Source organism: Haliotis rubra, unplaced genomic scaffold (assembly GCF_003918875.1).
Source record: "Haliotis rubra isolate DU_JTF1 unplaced genomic scaffold, ASM391887v1 Scf104, whole genome shotgun sequence".
Classification (NCBI taxonomy): domain Eukaryota; kingdom Metazoa; phylum Mollusca; class Gastropoda; order Lepetellida; family Haliotidae; genus Haliotis; species Haliotis rubra.
Window position 1 is genome coordinate 227,735 of NW_025764937.1, and position 18,167 is coordinate 245,901.

At 42.6% G+C, this 18,167-nt stretch overlaps 1 protein-coding gene across 1 annotated transcript in view; it reads right to left on the reverse strand.

Annotated features, from left to right (window-relative positions):
• Positions 1 to 4,431: 4,431 nt before the first annotated feature.
• LOC124274041 overlaps positions 4,432 to 18,167 on the reverse strand; it is a 43,591-nt gene continuing 29,855 nt past the window's right edge. Inside the window, exons 4-5 of the mRNA XM_046709372.1 lie at positions 17,231 to 17,530; positions 4,432 to 5,676 (exon numbers count right to left, since the gene is read on the reverse strand). Coding sequence (XP_046565328.1) covers positions 5,357 to 5,676; positions 17,231 to 17,530 — 620 coding nt within the window. The 3' untranslated portion in view covers positions 4,432 to 5,356. The remainder of the gene's footprint in view (positions 5,677 to 17,230; positions 17,531 to 18,167) is intronic.

Consider the following 18,167-nt stretch of genomic DNA (forward strand, 5'->3'; position numbering starts at 1 on the left):
GTGATATTTCCCAGTGCGCAATGACCGACGTGATGAGGTCCCCAGTGACGTGATATTTCCCAGTGCGCAATGACTGACGTGATGAGGTCCGACGTGGGGCATGATTGATGTCAGAGGTCTACGTGGGCCAGGAGTGACGTGAGGTCCGACGTTGGCCAGGAGTGACGTCAGAGGTCTACGTGGGCCAGGAGTGACGTCAGAGGTCTACGTGGGCCAGGAGTGACGTCATAGATGCCATGATGGCCATGAATAACGGTAGGGGTCCCAGGTTGGCAAAGATTGACGTCAGAGGTCGCCAGCAAGCCATGAATAACGTAACAGTTCCCCAGTAGGCCATGACTGACGTCACGGTTCCCCAATAGGTCATGATAGACGTTGGAGTTCCCCAGTAGGCTTTGCCTAAAGTCAGAGATCCGCAGTTGGCCTTGAATTACGTCAGAGATCTCCATTTGGCAATGATCATCGTTAGGATCTCAAGTAGGCCATGATTGACTTTCGTGATCCCCAGTAGGCCATTATTGGTGTGATAGAGCCCCGCTGCGCCCTGATTGACGTCATAGATCCCCTGTATTCCATGATAGACGCGAGAAGTCCCCAGTAGGCCATGAATAACATCACAGTTACTCAGTAGGCCATGATTGACGTCCGGGATCTCCAGGCTGAGATTGACAGAAGACATCACCACGAATGCGTTAACATACATGAGGAGTGAAGATATCATCGTGTTATCACCCGCAGCTGCACTGGCCTAGACTGTTATAGACTTGCCTGGGCTGTATTGGATATAGGCATTTCAGAGTCTGCATGACGGAATATCAGAGCCTTGTAGCTAGACTAACAACTAGTCTCTGAAATGAACATATTTTACTGAAAAAAAGTTCATAGTAAAAAAGAATATATATAATGAAAAGGAGCCCTGAGACTTTCTTCATTTTCAGAAGCTGAGGAAATCTAGACTTGCCACATTTTCTAGACTTGCGTGGGCTTCTTGGGCTTGTTTCAGGGTCTGTACGACGGACTACCTTGTAGTGTGCAAACCCTTTCGCTTTCCAACTGAAGCGTATGTAAAATATGCGTATCCCTACTTTTTGTTCGACTGTCCACGATACACTCAAACATCAGTTGGTAGTCTGTCTCACAGTCCCTGAACCACACTATTTTACCTACTGCCTAGCCTTCCTCTATGCAATGCTAAAGCCCTACATGACGCAAGTCAAGATTTCCTCAGGTTCAGGAATTTCACATCAAGCTCCTTTTCAATTTAAATGGGCTTTTTCGTTACAATCAATATTATATATGATCAGAGACAGTTGGTTCGGCGGGCCTCGCGGCAATATTCATGAACATAATCACTTCTTAATACTTTTGTGGAAATAGCAAAAACCGAAACGATTATATTTAGCAATAAACTAGGTCACCTGCGCTGTAAATATAGTAGGGCGGTGGGGTAGCCTAGTGGTTAAAGCGTTTCCTCGTCACCGAGGTTCAATTCCTCAGATGGGTACAATGTGTGAAGCCCTTTTCTGGTGTCCCCCGCCGTGATGTTGCTGGAATATTGCTAGAAGCGGCCAAAAACCAAACTCACTCACTCACTGTAAATATTGTAAGTGCAACTGCCGGCCTTTTCCCTCTTTTTTCGGTTCTTGAAATGTAGAGACGCAATACAAAGTTGAAAATATTATCGCTTGATCAGGGATTGAAAACACAAGTGGGTGGAAACAGGCACTTTATAAATGGCCATTGATATTATATTATTATTATCTGTAGACATGAAAAACAGTGGAACACTATATTACATTTTGATAGGTTTCTTTCTTTTTGAGGGGCGGTGGGTAGTCTAGTGGTTAAAGCGTTGGCTCGTCAAGCCGAAGACCCGGGTTCGAATCCCCACATGGGTACAACGTGTGAAGCCCATTTCTGGTGTCCCCCGCCGTGGTGTTGCTGGAATATTGCTAAAAGCGGCGTAAAGCCAAACTCAGTCAGTCAGTCTTTCTTTTTGAACTCCGAAATCTGCGATAATACACGGTATGGCGCTTGCCTGAAAAAAAATCAAATATAGGGCTGTGTATTGGCAAATAAATTGCATTGCACTATATTGCGATTCAGGTACCCGTATTGCGATACGTATTGCGATATATTTGAAACTTAAGTGTTTGACAGTGAGTAACACTAATGGTGCATGTCAATCCCATTTTCTACGTTATAAGTCCCTAAACATACATGTTATGGTTCTGATAACAGCAATCTCAAAAATTAGGTTGCATAGCCATGGATTCCATTTTCTTTTATAGACACTTTATAGTATTACAGTATTATAGTATTACAGTATTATAGTATTACAGTATTATAGTATTACAGTATTATAGCATTACAGTATTATAGCATTACAGTATTATAGTATTACAGTATTATAGTATTACAGTATTATAGTATTATAGTATTATAGTATTACAGTATTATAGTATTATAGTATTATAGCATTACAGTATTATAGCATTACAGTATTACAGTATTATAGTATTATAGCATTACAGTATTATAGCATTACAGTATTACAGTATTATAGTATTACAGTATTATAGCATTACAGTATTATAGCATTACAACGCCCGGCCTCATATTTCCATAGCATTACAGTATTATACTCTTGGTCGAGTATTACAGTATTATAGTATTATGGTATTACAGTATGCCGTTTTGTGATTGAATAACGAAGGAAAATATTTGTTGTGAATGACAGTATGTGTAGATTTCAACTGAACCATAAAGATAATCAAAAACTTCATATACATGTATGTTCTTTGCCCAATATACCGGTTCTCAGAAGAAATATTGCAATGCGTGTCATTTGAAAAGCGTATTGTGATATACCGATATACCGATATACCGATAATACCGATAATACCGTGCCGTTCTAATCATATAATAATAAAAATAGTCCATCCATGCGCTGACTCCGTGGTGTAGTGGTTAGAGCGTCCGCCCGGTGAGCGGAAGGTCGCGGGTTCGATCCCCGACCTCCTCATACCAAAAGACGTTAAAATATGGTACTTGTTGGTCTCTGTCTGGCGCTCGACATTAATGGGTACAACAAGGACTGGTCGGCTCGGAGTCAGTATAATGTGTCTGATTCGGGTATTCATGCTTCACTGCGGCATGGTATCTCAGTGGGCTAGCACTATAAAACCAGCTTCAGTCTGGGCTAGTACAAGCAGCCACACATACACATACACACGCATGCACGTCGTCATATGAGCGAAATATTCTCAAGCACGACTTTAAACCCAATTTCACATCATCCCTGGTCAACGAGTACAGAACACTCCCTGTGGAGAATACAACCGGTCGCCTGTCAGGCGCTCAAGGTTTAAATTCAGACTACCATCGTATCATACCAGGTACCCAGTTTACTGCTGGGTGGACAGAGGCAAGTTTGAACAAACTCACTTGCCTTAGGTGAGACCACATGTATGACATGTGCTTCGTTGTGGGGCAGGGCTGAAATCGCTCCAGACAATCCTATGACTGATGTCGTGAGAACTGGAGTTGATTAGGTGCTTATATCTGCTATTAATGAAACTAAACCTGACGATTAATTTTCCTCTATGGTAAATATGTCGCAGTGACTTTATTCCTCATCATCAACAAAACATCTGTAATCCTACATAGTCCTACAAGGAACTACCTCATTTTATACAACACAATTGATTAACTCGTTTTGGTTTCTGACGGAAACTGAAAACCTACATTATTCCATTTTTACTAAACAAAAGCATATAATCTGGATTAGAGTGACTAAGGGACGATGAGGTAGCCTTGTGGTTTAAGCGTTTGCACGTCCCGCCGAAGACATAAGTTCGATTCTTTAAATGAGTACAATGTGTTGATATTGCTATAGTGCTAAAAGCGTCGTAAAACCTTACTCACTCACTATATCGATCAAAAATCAATAATTCTAAGAAGGATTCTGACGGTAGTGTCCTTTCTACCCTGAAAACAAAACAGATATACTTGTAGAATACGGAAAGATGTGATTTGAATATCCGAGATTGTCTAGGCAGATATACCTCCCTTTTGTTTTCACCATTACAGCAATTCGTCAATCTTTGCAAATCCGTAATATGCAGTTCGTCATCCAAAACCCCATAGGCCTGTGATTTAAGCCATTTTTCACTTTCACTTTTTCTCTCTCACCAAATAACTGCTTGATGTTCTTCGTTTTGATAAAGGAGATTGTAAATCAACACACATGTGATCCTACATGCAAACTTTCAGCTCAGTGAGCCTTGTATTACAGAGGAGATGTTGACGGAAGGAAAACGCGCCACTATACGTGTTCTCGTCTCTAAAAATAGACATATCTGGAACGCTTGATTACAATAGAATTGAAATGTATTTTTACTGACAAACAAAACTGATAATACTTCATGGTACACGTGATGTTATCTTTTAATGCTAGATGGGGAAGAAAACATTTATGGTCAACCCGGCTGGGTCCTACACATTCACTAAAGTACACTGTTTAACACAAGGCACTGGTGAAGTTCGAGCCCACACATATCGTTTCCTTTTACAGACACACAAGAAATCCGGCCATCCGAGTAATCAAGAGTGGAATGGCCAGGTACATGTTGATAGACATAAACTTGAAGCATACTCAGTGGTCGATCTATTGCAACGACAGCTCCCCCGAAAGGGGTCTTGTGTTTCCGGTCTTTCCCGGTCATTTCCGGATGACAGTTTTCCGGATGATAAACTAAGGGCAGGGAACTCTAATAGCTGATCGCCAGCTCAAAAGAGTTTGTTTTTTCAAATCGCTATTGTTATACTTGACTAAATCTATAAGAATCGCGTTATTTACGAAAAATTCAAGTACTACAGATAATGTTGCTTAATAATATATTTCCCAAATGATAACAGAAGAAGTCCTGCTGCATCTTGTGAAATGTTCCGTTACACACGAACGGCGGCGAAGATGAAGAGTCTTGAAATACCAAGTATATGTATCCAAAGTTATCCATTCCCCATCGGTGTGAGTGCGCAGTGTAGATGTCTCGTTCAGACGTGACACTCATTAATCCATCGCCCGTTTGGATAATTGAGTGTAAGTACCGTTGACATGTGACTTGCAAATGGAGATGAAAAACTGTTAATTGTATGTCAGGTCGTGCAATGTCAGCGTCCGGTTCTGGCGTCCGACATCACGTTCCAACGTCCAAAACCGACTTCTTACAATTGAAATTAACATTTCAAAACGGTCCGAACTGACCAGGTCCAATTGTATGATGTTTTCCGACCAATGCATAGATGTATCCTCGGCGCATGCGTAGCGTCCATTGATACTTCCTGTTTCAACTCACTCGCACGTGACTGCGGCAGGTTTCAGCCCGGGACACTGACGGGCACCGAAGTTATTATGCCTGCAGGCGTCCAGCCTAATCTCCGTGCCACGACACTGGACATTGGTCATCCACAAGGATCTGGAGTTACGCGACCGGTCACGTGAATTTCTCATCCAACCAGCTGTGTAGCCCATCTGTTCACAAGCCACCTGAGCCTCGTTTCGGCCAAAGCCATGTGAGCAAATGGGCATCCATCTTGAGCTGTGGTAGATCTCAACGTGGCCCGTGTTCACGTCGCTGCTTTCTTCAAAAGGAACCAGGCGCAGCATGTGATCTGGAACAGAAGGTTGAATAGGTTTAGTGAACACGGACAATATATCAAGAACTATTATCAAGAATACAATCGCCTTGTGTCGAAGTTAAACAAACCAAAATGACTACTTCGAGGCTTGACACAACCAGGGATAATTTACGTTATATATAGTCTCCCTGACACAACGAAGGAATGCGCAGGGCCCAAGCTTTTACTTACGCATACAAATTGGACACAGCAGTGTTTTACTGTAGTAGCTTTCACTTATGCTTGACTGGAAATGAATTCTTACGTTGCAAAGAAATCACTTACTCCTTTGTTTACACAATTTCATATTAAGTTGTGTTTCCTCTAGAAAGTTCGTTGTTTGTTGATTAACGCAGAACTCATCAATTTTGCAGCTATGTGGCGGCGGTCTGTCGATAATCGTGTCTGGACCAGACAATCAAGTGATCAACAGCATGTGTCAACGAGCCTGACCACCCGATCCCACTGGTCGCCTCTGTCGAGTCTCTACTATTATTATTATTATTATGTTTTACAGATTGAAGATAATATGCAGCAGAGAGGGTTCGGGTGATCCTGGCACAGTCAGGCTGGTAAGGCTCATCATCAGCTCAGGGCCCTTGCCCCCTCTACACGCAGCCCAGACAGCGAATGGGACTTCTCCCAGGAAACGCTGCCTAGTCGAACCCACCAAGAACTTTCCGGAGAATATGAAGGCTCCCCAACACTGCAGCCTTCTGCATTACCCAGAGTGTCAGAAGAGCAGTACTCCCGGTGGAGAACCCGGGCACTCTCCTGATCTCTGCCAAAAGATCAGGAGGTACCAAACCAAGGGCACCGAGAACAATGGGGAGCCTGACGACAGTGTACTTGGGATGCAAGCGAAACATTTCAAAGGCGAGGTCCGCATATTTATCATGCTTTTCCTTGATCTTGTCAATCACATTCCTGTCAAAAGGGACAGAAAATTCAATGATATATATAAATTCATTGGCTTTATCAAAAAAGGACAAGATCAGGTTTGTTAGCTGGAATTCTTCTGAGGCTGTATATGGGCCTATTCCACAGAAGTTTGAAAGCATCATTTTCCATGACGCCCTGGACATGTTCAGGGTCGTACCATGGATGGACCTCGGAGTCAAAGCCACAGGCATGTCGGAGACGGTAGTAAAAGCAGCGAGCCATGCCATCATGTCGTTTAAGATATGCTGTTTGTGCCAAGGAAGGGCATCCACTGACAAGGTGTTGGACAGTCTCTGTGAATTCATTGCAAAGTCGACATTTCATGTTAATATTCTCTTTAAGAATCACATTTAGGCGATTACGAGTGGGAAGTGACTGGTCCTGAGCAGCAAATAGGAAGCCCTCAGTTTCACATTTAAGACCAGCCGACTTCATCCAGGCGAAGGAGTCGGAGGGATTGCTATTCTGTTCCACACACTGCATGTACACACGATGCAATGGCTTCTCAGAAAGCTTCTCCACAAAAGACCGACTCTGGGCAGACTTGGTGAAGGACTTCACCTGGTTTACTCCCATCGCTGTACCGTCCAGCAGTACATCGCCATCAGCAAAGTCAACCTCAAATTTCAGATTCTGTCCAACAACCTTGGCACGCTTAAAATAACTGTGGAATTCCTTGCTTTCATCATGAGTCTTCACATGCATCACCAGAGGATCATTCGATAAATAAATATGTGCAAAAATACACAATAAAATTCTGTCATGAAGAGCCTCCACATTAATCAAACCCCGACCTCCAGAATTGATTGGCCTATATACACGGTTAAGAGAGGAACGAGGGTGGTGGACTCTGTTATCAGACATGATCCTTCTGGTCAGGCGGTCAAGACTCTGGATGTCTTGTTTCGTCCAATCAACTACTCCAAAGGAATAGGAGAGGACTGGCACAGCAAAAGTATTGGTGGCTTTGACCTTGTTTCGAGCATTTAGCTCTGAGCTCCAGATTTTCTTTAAACGAGATTTGTACTCGGCCCGAAGTTTGTCTTGAATCTGGGCATTCTGGAGCTTATCTCGAACTTGCATTCCAAGATAGGTGTAGGCCTGATCTTCCACAAGATGCTCAATAACTCCTCCCCCTTGTAACTTGACCGACCCATCATTAGTTACCTTGCCACGTTTCAAATGAAGAGTATTACATTTGTCGAGTCCAAATGTCATGCCAATATCATTCGAAAAGGACTCGACAAGGAGAACCTGCTCTTTCAAATTGGTATCTCCTTTGGCAAGGAGCTCGATATCATCCATGTAAAGGAGATGAGTAAGAGGTGTTGGGGATCTGTGCTGAGGAGGTCCGGGATGGTAACCCTCCTCTTTATTGAGCAGAAAGCTCAAAGGATTTAAAGACAGACAAAAAAGCAAAGGACTAAAGGAATCCCCCTGAAATATTCCCCTTCTGATTGGAATAGATTCCGAAGTCTGCACCTGCCCCAGCGAGTACATCTCAAGTTGAGTCGACCAGCAACTCATTAAAGACTTGAGTAAATCAAGTAGTCGCTGAGGGAGGTCAATGCAATGAAGAGACTTCAGAATCCATTCGTGAGGGACAGAGTCATATGCTTTTTTGTAGTCAATCCATCACATGGAGAGTTTGCGGTGATACGTTTTAGCCTCTTCCAAAATCATTTTCTGTACAAGAAGTTGATCCTTGCACCCCCAACATCCCTTTCTTGCTCCCTTCTGCTCTCTGTAAATCATATCATTGGCAGAGCAGTAAGATGACACGAGGTTTGTCAAACACCCTGTGAATATTTTATACTGATTATTATTTATTATTTATTATTATTATTATTATAATTATTATTATTATTATTATTATTATTATAAGATATTTATATAGCGCACATATCCAGGCAACTAGTGCATGCTCAAGGCGCTGGTATTTTTTCCCTCGACCACTGGATGTCAATCTCAACGGCACATCGTATAATCAATCTCAACTCCCTGAGGAGGATACAACTCTTGCAGCCAATAAGGCGCACCGAGTTATTGTGGCGTGCTGATCCTAACGAGGTAACCATTCACAGCTGGGTGGACTGGGACACATGGTCACAGTACTTTGTCCAAGTTTTACTGCACGTTGCTGTACCCGCAACTAGGTGTTTGCATGTATCCATGTGGCCACCATCTGGTCATATACCAACGGATTCGTGGGTTCTTTTAAGTGGACAGGGTTGTGACAACACTGAAAGAGTCTGCACACAAAGTTGACTCCAAGGTTTTTACACCCGGTCACAGGTGGGCTCGATCCCGACACCTCAACCTCGCTGGATCACTAGCCTGGCACCTTAGCCAGCTCGCCCACCGCGCCCCTTTACCAGACAATCGAATCCAGACCAAACAATCCAGTGATCAACAACACGAGCAGCATGCGATGACATGTGTCAGCGAGCCTGACTACCCGATCCCGTTAGTCGCCGCTTACGACAAGCATGGGTTGCTGAAGACCAATTCTATTCTGGATCTTCACGGGTGTCTTCAAGAACTCTAATCAGTACCACTGTCCCACACAAGTCCAGTTTGGACAAGTTATTTAATAATCTAATTAACAGGAAATGAGCTTCCAACATTACACATATGTTAGGAATCGAACCCCAGTGTTTGGCGTGACGCTGTAACCACGCCTAAAGTGAGAAGTAAAACCAAATTTAAGCATTTATGTACCGCTCTTCTTTATTCAGACACCACCCGTGAAGATCCGGGTTAGAATATCGATCTTCAGTAACCCATGCTTGGCGTACGAGGCGACTTACGGGATTTGGATGGTCAGGCTCGCTGACTTGGTTGACACATGTCATCGTTTCCCAATTGCGCAGATCGATGCTCATGCTCGATTATTACAGACCGCCGCCATATAGATGGAATATTTGCTGAGTGCGGAGTAAAACTAAACTCACTCATTATTCAGACACATTCATTTATCCATCCGATAAACAGTATATCAGGATCCGATGAACATGCAAATGAGGTCACCTAGCAAGAACAACTTTTCAATTCCATATTAATCAATACTGTGTGATGAAGTACGTAGGGGTGTTTCTGGTTACAAATATAGATGTAAATAACTGGGCACTCTATGGTCTGTTGGGCGGTTCACTCCCAAATATTTTCAGTTATTAAAGCTACCTCAAGGAGTAATAATTAGGTCTTAAACCACGATTGATTTTAGAATGATATGCCGGTGGCGGAATTATTAAAAGTTAAGGTGGCTGTGGGGTAGCCTAGTGGTTAAAGCGTTTGCTCGTCACGCCGAAGGCCCGGGTTTGATTCCCCACATGGGTACAATGTGTGAAGCCTATTTTGGGTACCCGCAGTGATATTGCTAAAAACGGCGTAAAACTAAACTCACACTATAATAATGTCAGTCTCACTGTTTTATAAGCGTCAGTTCAGAATATTGTAAGTGTGGTCAGTTCCGGAACTGAAACATGAACCATTACGTATACTTTGCGACGAAAGATGGGGTTTCCATGGTAACTTGTTTTAATAGTCTCTCTCACAGTCCTTAAAAGGCATTCTACCATGACTTCAGTAAACACTGGATTGTGATTGGTTAATTAAAGTCATTCAGAGGTATATAATCACGTTATACAGGTCTCTGTTTTCCGTGCGCAATCATACATGGTTTACGGTAATGCACTATTTTTTGTCTGCCCACCAACATGGCGGACACCAAACAACCTACCGATGCATCGATAAATTACGGCGATTTTACTGTCGGAAATTACACATATGTCTTTAAAGATGGATTTAGCGATGACGGGCTCGACTCACTACTTGCGTAAATCACAGCAATAGGTGTTTATACATACAAAAGTACTTCGAAAGGATGGAAACAAATATTCAGTCGAACAAGAACAAAACATCGTTAGCTTTCCGAATAAAAATTCAGCAAAAACAAATATGTTTACGTTGATTCTATGTTATGTCAGAATAGATCCAGCAATAGACTGCTACATAATTTCCGTGTTAAATTTATTATCAGCTTTCGTCAACGATATCGCCACTGATCTTGATCCGGTAACGGAGGATGCATTAACATCGAACGCCGAAGAAATTTTAATGCCTTCCGTCCACATAAATAAACATTTGGGTTATCAATTCAAACCAAATGATATTTTGAAATTTGTACTGTTTCAAATTTAGCGGTAGTAAAACTCAATTACAGCATCTGCAAACCGTTCTGTTTAGCCCAACGTATTTTTTTCTGAAAGTATAATATCGTTGAAAAAGTTATTTAGCTTAGTCATGATCCCTCTTATCCATTACACTGCTTGATCTAAAGTAGTCTATTAAAGTATAATTAATTACCTTGCCGTGTTTATGCCAGAGGTACTCCCTCATGTCCTGATCCATCCTTTCGGAAATATCACCACAAATCTGGCTCTTTGTCAACAGACTCGCGAACATGCCAGCGAATCCGATTCAATTTGAATTCACTACACTTTGAAGCCACTAGGTCACAAAGCACTTTCCAAAATGTAGAAAATAATATCCGTAGAATCGAATTTGAGCACAAAGTACACACATGAGTGTGTAAGAGTCACCACAGCTGTCGCACGCAGACGTAGAGGTGCGTAAAATCGTCAAGTTGACAGGGCGCAAAATTCAACAGTATCTAAATTCGGTACAACACGGACTTCTCGTTACAGCAAAAGCGCCTCTACTCTTAAATTTTGTACCAGTACCAGTAATTAAATATCAAAGACTATCTCAGTCCTACAATTAGGGTAACCTTGCGCAAACTGTCAGAGGCTCTCCTGTCGCATCTTTCCAAATTTGCAAGTAAATGTAAACAATGACTTCCGAGAAAAGGTCAAGGCCATGAGGTTGCTGCCATTATTCTCGTGGGGTAAGGGTCTACGGTGGAGTTTTCAAATGTGAACCAAGCTTTTTAAACTTATTTGAAATATGTTTTCCAACTTATCAGTTAATGATTGGTGATTGATGCATTGAAAAAACAAAACGTGATTTGTTATTACTGAATCTGGAGTTTGTTAGTTATTGACGGTTTGCCACCAATCACCCCGTTTCGGGCGATGCCACGTGAGATTGGAATGCGAGGCCGCTTCACGTATTGACTCGTAACCAAAGAAAGAGCTCCACCTAAAATTGTTCATAAAATTGTCATGGTAGAATGGAGATAAACCTACTGTGTTGAAAAATCAGAGGTATATAACGAAATTATAATAGCTCTAAATTGTTCATTTAAAACCTCATGCTACGCGTTCGGTTTTAAATGAAATTTAGAGCTATTATAATTTCGTTATATACCTCTGATTTTCCCACACAGTAGGTTTATCTCCTAATTATTTTCCGTTCCGCCTAGCCCTTTCTGCAATGCTAAAATTCTACATGAAGCAAGTCTAGATTTCCTGAGGTTCTGAATCTCCAATCTTATCCGGACTCTTTTTCAAATTTGAAATTAGTTATTTGTTTCTACCAAACTGTTAGATATTCAGAGACTGAGCGTCAGTCTAGTGTTTCAATTGCATGCGCTTGATGGGAGGTAAACTGGATGTCTGGAGATAGACGGAGCCAAGTCAGATTCTGTTAATTACAACTGGTGCAGTCAGACTACTACGATTTACGATGTACGATGTTAAGTACGCCGTTGTATAAACGATGAGGAGGCATGTGAGAGTGTACTGTCGTGCAGGTATGCCGCGTTTGTTATTGGGCCGGAAACTTGGGGGGTCTTTCTTCGCCACTTTAGCTCTTGGGGGCTATAGCACTTTGGTTGTACATGCAGTGGCGTTGGCAGAGGCTATGCGGAACAGCGCATTTAGAATGTTTCAGTTTTTTATAGGACATTCTACTACACTCTTACCAATGTTTGGCATATCTTGGATGACAACCAGCCGATGTACCATAATAGGACTGCTTGTTTAACGCCGATCTCAGCAATATTGCAGCTATATGGCGGTGATATGTAAATAATTGAATCTGGACCAGACAAGCCAATGATCAACAACATGGGCATCGATCTACGCAATTGGGATACGATGACATCTGTCAACCAGGTCAGCGAGCCTGACCACCCGATCCCTCTAGTCGCCTCTTACGAAAAGCATGGGTTACTGAAGACCAATTCTAACCCGGATCTTCACGAGTAGAGTACTATATTTATACTAGAATACCATTACCACCATGTTGGTCGTGTTGGACTTCACTATCTGTTAATTAACATTCTTTGATCGCATTGTCCTAGTTCCTGTATTATAGCCATAGTTCCTTACAACTCCGTAAAACTCACTCACTCACCCAGGTTTCTCTCAGTCTTACGTTTTGGGTTTTGGGTTAGTTCTGAAGGGGTTGTATTTTATTTTATTTAATCTTTTCAGATTTATTTTATTATAATTAAATATATATTATGTTATGTTATGTTATGTTATGTTATATTCTATTCTATTCTATTCTATTCTATTCTATTCTATTCTATTATATTCTATTATATTATATTATTTGTTTATTTGTTTATATTTGTTTATTTGTATATTTTATTTATTTATTTAATTTTTATTTTTTTTTTTTTTTTTTTTTTTTGGGGGCTCTTCTCTTTTTGGGGCTCAAATCTAGCGAAATAAAAATATCTTAACACCTTTCGAACACATTCACAAACTGTGGAGAAAAAAGATAACAAAAAGATCATATTCTAATTTGCTAATGTTATTAAAATGACAGGAATGTAGGAAATCTAAAGAGGGAAAGCAAAACACTGTTTGGTTATTTAAGCGGAGAGCAGAAGCTGAGAGATTTCCCTTCATAAGAGCCATAACAAGGGTTAGCGGCAATAAAACAAACTTTTAACTGGAATGATTTATTTCCACATTCCTGGTTCTATGGGTCAGAGGTTGCATAAAGGAAGTTGAACCAAAATAAAACGCCTTGTTGCCAAAGGTCAGCACGCCGGTCGCTCGGTGTAATGGTGGGCTGTGTACGATTCTCATACTTATTAAGATGACATCATATTCCGTCAGGAAGAGGAAGGTTTATAATTAGTCTCTCAGAGATGAAAGCGAATGAAGTAAGAATCCCTTTTAGCTTCAGACAAGGAATTTGCACCGAGTGACTGGAAGTTTCATCCGAAAACAAGCGCGCGCTCCTTTGCGAGAACAGGTGTGGGATTACTAGCGATGCCTACATCCCTGCGCGGAGCTGTGTTTGTAATGCGTGTTTATTAGTATGGTATCTGAAACAACACCAAAACGCGAACTGAAATAAACAGATCGTATTTAGATTGAAAATGTATTTTTTCACACAAAAAACATACGCACATTTAACTGAAGCATTATCCCCTTACGTTAACTAGTTCTTTGAATTAATTCCTAATCAAGTCTGGACCAGGCAATCCAGTGACTGATGTTTCGAGCACCGATGTACGCAACTGGGATACGATGACGTGTGTCAACCATGTCAGCGAGTCTGATCACCCGTTCCCATTGGTCGCTTCTTATGGTAAGAACAAGTTGCTAAAGATGAGTTCCCACCCGGATCTTCACGGATTCGACCTTAAGAATAGTTGTGCGGAGTGATTATTAAATATTCATTATTCGTGTCAATATTAAGCGATTTTATTATTCTTATTGTTTTCCCTAAACGTGACGACCGACAATGACAACTTTGAGAGAAATAATATTTGTTGTTTAATTGTTTAATGTTTTAGAGCTGTACGGCTTTTTCTGTCTGTGCTTCCGGTATACGTTCACGCGTTAGTATGTCTGTTCCCTGAATCTCTTGACTCCTACACTTGTACAGGACGATTTACAAGGTCATTCAGACAATTCTGACGGTCATTAATACAGAGATAATTGGATGCACCTAGTGGTGTTGACGATCTCGTTTCCTTCCCTGCTCATTTCGCGTTTCCCCTCTCGAAAATGCACTGAGCTGTAGGGACAAATAGCAGATTCGTACTTATCGTAACGGAATGGTGACTGGAACAGGTTCGTACTTACTATAACTTTGAACAGAACCAGGGGCGGATACAGCTTTTTGAGAAAAGGGGGCGGGGGGTGCACACTGTTGAGAAAAGGAGGGGTGCACACTTCATTTACACCCGAGTTGCAATGGTCATTTAAGAAACATTCAGCACAAAGGGGGTGCGACCCCTGCCCCTGCCCCTGGATGCGCATGAGAACGATGGCGTGATCAGGTACATATTTACTTGTAACATTGTACAGAATGGTGACTGCAACAGGTTCGTTCTAGCCACAGCATTATACCGAACAATCGCGCAATCAGGTTCGTGCTTACCGTTTTGTACAATGTTACATTAAGTACGCACCTAATGTAGGTATCGTTCTCTATAATGTTACGATAAGTACGCACCTGCTGCAGGCACCGTTCTCCATTATCTTAAGTACGCACCGTTCTCTATAATGTTACGATAAGTACATCCTGCTGCAGGCACCGTTATGTACAATGTTACGATAAGTACGAACCTGCTGCAGGCACCGTTGTGTACACTGTTACGATAAGTACGCACCTGCTGCAGGCACCGTTATGTACAATGTTACGATAAGTGCGCACCTGCTGCAGGCACCGTTATGTACAATGTTACGATAAGTACGCTCCTGCTGCAGGCACCGTTATGGACAATGTTACGATAAGTACGCACCTGCTGCAGGCACCGTTATGTACAATGTTACGATAAGTACGCTCCTGCTGCAGGCACCGTTATGTACAATGTTACGATAAGTACGCACCTGCTGCAGGCACCGTTGTGTACAATGTTACGATAAGTGCGCACCTGCTGCAGGCACCGTTATGTACAATGTTACGATTAGTACGCTCCTGCTGCAGGCACCGTTATGGACAATGTTACGATAAGTACGCACCTGCTGCAGGCACCGTTATGTACAATGTTACGATAAGTACGCACCTGCTGCAGGCACCGTTATGTACAATGTTACGGTAAGTACATCCTGCTGCAGGCACCGTTATGTACAATGTTACGATAAGTACGCTCCTGCTGCAGGCACCGTTATGTACAATGTTACGATAAGTACGCACCTGCTGCAGGCACCGTTGTGTACAATGTTACGATAAGTGCGCACCTGCTGGAGGCACCGTTATGGACAATGTTACGATAAGTACGCTCCTGCTGCAGGCACCGTTATGGACAATGTTACGATAAGTACGCACCTGCTGCAGGCACCGTTATGTACAATGTTACGATAAGTACGCACCTGCTGCAGGCACCGTTCTCCATTATCTTAAGTACGCACCGTTCTCTATAATGTTACGATAAGTACATCCTGCTGCAGGCACCGTTATGTACAATGTTACGATAAGTACGCACCTGCTGCAGGCACCGTTGTGTACAATGTTACGATAAGTGCGCACCTGCTGCAGGCACCGTTATGTACAATGTTACGATAAGTACGCTCCTGCTGCAGGCACCGTTATGGACAATGTTACGATAAGTACGCACCTGCTGCAGGCACCGTTGTGTACAATGTTACGATAAGTACGCACCTGCTGCAGGCACCGTTGTGTACAATGTTACGATAAGTACATCCTGCTGCAGGCACCGTTGTGTACAATGTTACGATAAGTGCGCACCTGCTGCAGGCACCGTTATGTACAATGTTACGATAAGTACGCTCCTGCTGCAGGCACCGTTATGGACAATGTTACGATAAGTACGCACCTGCTGCAGGCACCGTTCTCCATTATCTTAAGTACGCAGTGTTCTGTTTAATGTTACGATAAGTACGCACCTGTTGAATACTCCGCTCTGTATAATGTTACGATAAGTACGCACCTGCTGTAGGTACCGTTCAGTATAATGTTACAAAAGTGTATAACGTGACAAGTACATGCTGTGATCTCCCTGCACACAAGACGGAGGGTGGCTAACAGATTGCCTTGTAGATGGAAGCTAGGACAACAAACACGTGTTCCTAATGCGCATTAAGATCTAAACTCACAGCTGATATGTGTAGATCTTTCCTCACAGCATGTCGTTAGAACAACACCTTCTTTGATAAGTTAAATGCTTTAAAGATACCGAATACACATTGTCAGTGTTTTTTTATTGATGGAGACAAAGCCATGATTAAGTTGTTTCACACTCACGATATTGGGAACGGGGTTGGGAAAACGAAGAGGTGAGGCGTTCTCTTGGATGACTTTCGTTAAGATATACTCTGGAACAGTTTATCCTTTATCCCTGCAGTGTATTGTTTTTGACTGAGGGAGACAAAGAAATGGATACACTTTTCACATTCACGATTTTCGGTGGCTAGCCTAGTGGTTAAAGCGTTTGCTCGTCACACCGAAAACCCGGGTTCGATTCCGCTCATGGGTACAATGTGTGAAGCCCATGTCCGGTGTCCCCCGCCGTGAAATTGCTGGAATATTGCTATACGCACTCACTCACTCTGCAGGTTTCATCGTTTACCACTTTGGTGACCTCCAAGAGCACGGCATGGTACTAGCAGCCGGGAAACATACTATGGACGCCTCAAATACCTTCAACGGAGAAGCTGCAGTGCCTGTGCCACATTTTATCATACATTCATTATCAGTCTCGGAAACTTACCACAGATTACCGCAAAGTCTCCATGGTGACTGCAAGACTTGGCCTCGGTGTCAAGTGATATAGCGGGGCACTGGAAAGTGCGCAGACACGTAACATTGAAACCCCAGTTAATACCGGAACCGGAACCGAACTGCCCCCTGCCGGCCGCAATACCACCTAGGTATCCAAGATGGCGGCAAATGGCGGAGGCGTCGGTGTGACCGAGGCTTGTGTTGCAGATGGTGCCCCACTGGCCCTTGTGGTAGATTTCCACCCGGCCTTCGTTAACATTCTGTCCATCCACCAGGGTGATGAGCGGCTCTGAAATATATACAACGTATTGCCATTATATGTACAGTAACTGACAGCGTTGCCTGGGAAATATACAACGTTATCGCCAGTAAATTAACAGTAACTGACAGCGTTGCCTGGGAAATATACAACGTTATCGCCAGTAAATTAACAGTAACTGACAGCGTTGCCTGGGAAATATACAACGTTATCGCCAGTAAATTAACAGTAACTGACAGCGTTGCCTGGGAAATATACAACGTTATCGCCAGTAAATTAACAGTAACTGACAGCGTTGCCTGGGAAATATACAACGTTATCGCCAGTAAATTAACAGTAACTGACAGCGTTGCCTGGGAAATATACAACGTTATCGCCAGTAAATTAACCGTAACTGACAGCGTTGCCTGGGAAATATACAACGGTATCGCCAGTAAATTAACAGTAACTGAGGCCAGCGGTTCTGTAATTTACCACGTTTTCATCCTTGCATGTACAATTATTGATATGAATGTAACATTTAATGTCACTAGATGTACGCAATATTCCAGGTATGCCGGCGGTCTGTAAATGATCGAGTCTAGACCAGACGAGCCAGTGATCGACATCATGAGCATCGATCTACTATGACATGTGTCAACCAAGTCAGCGAGCCTGGCCACCCGAT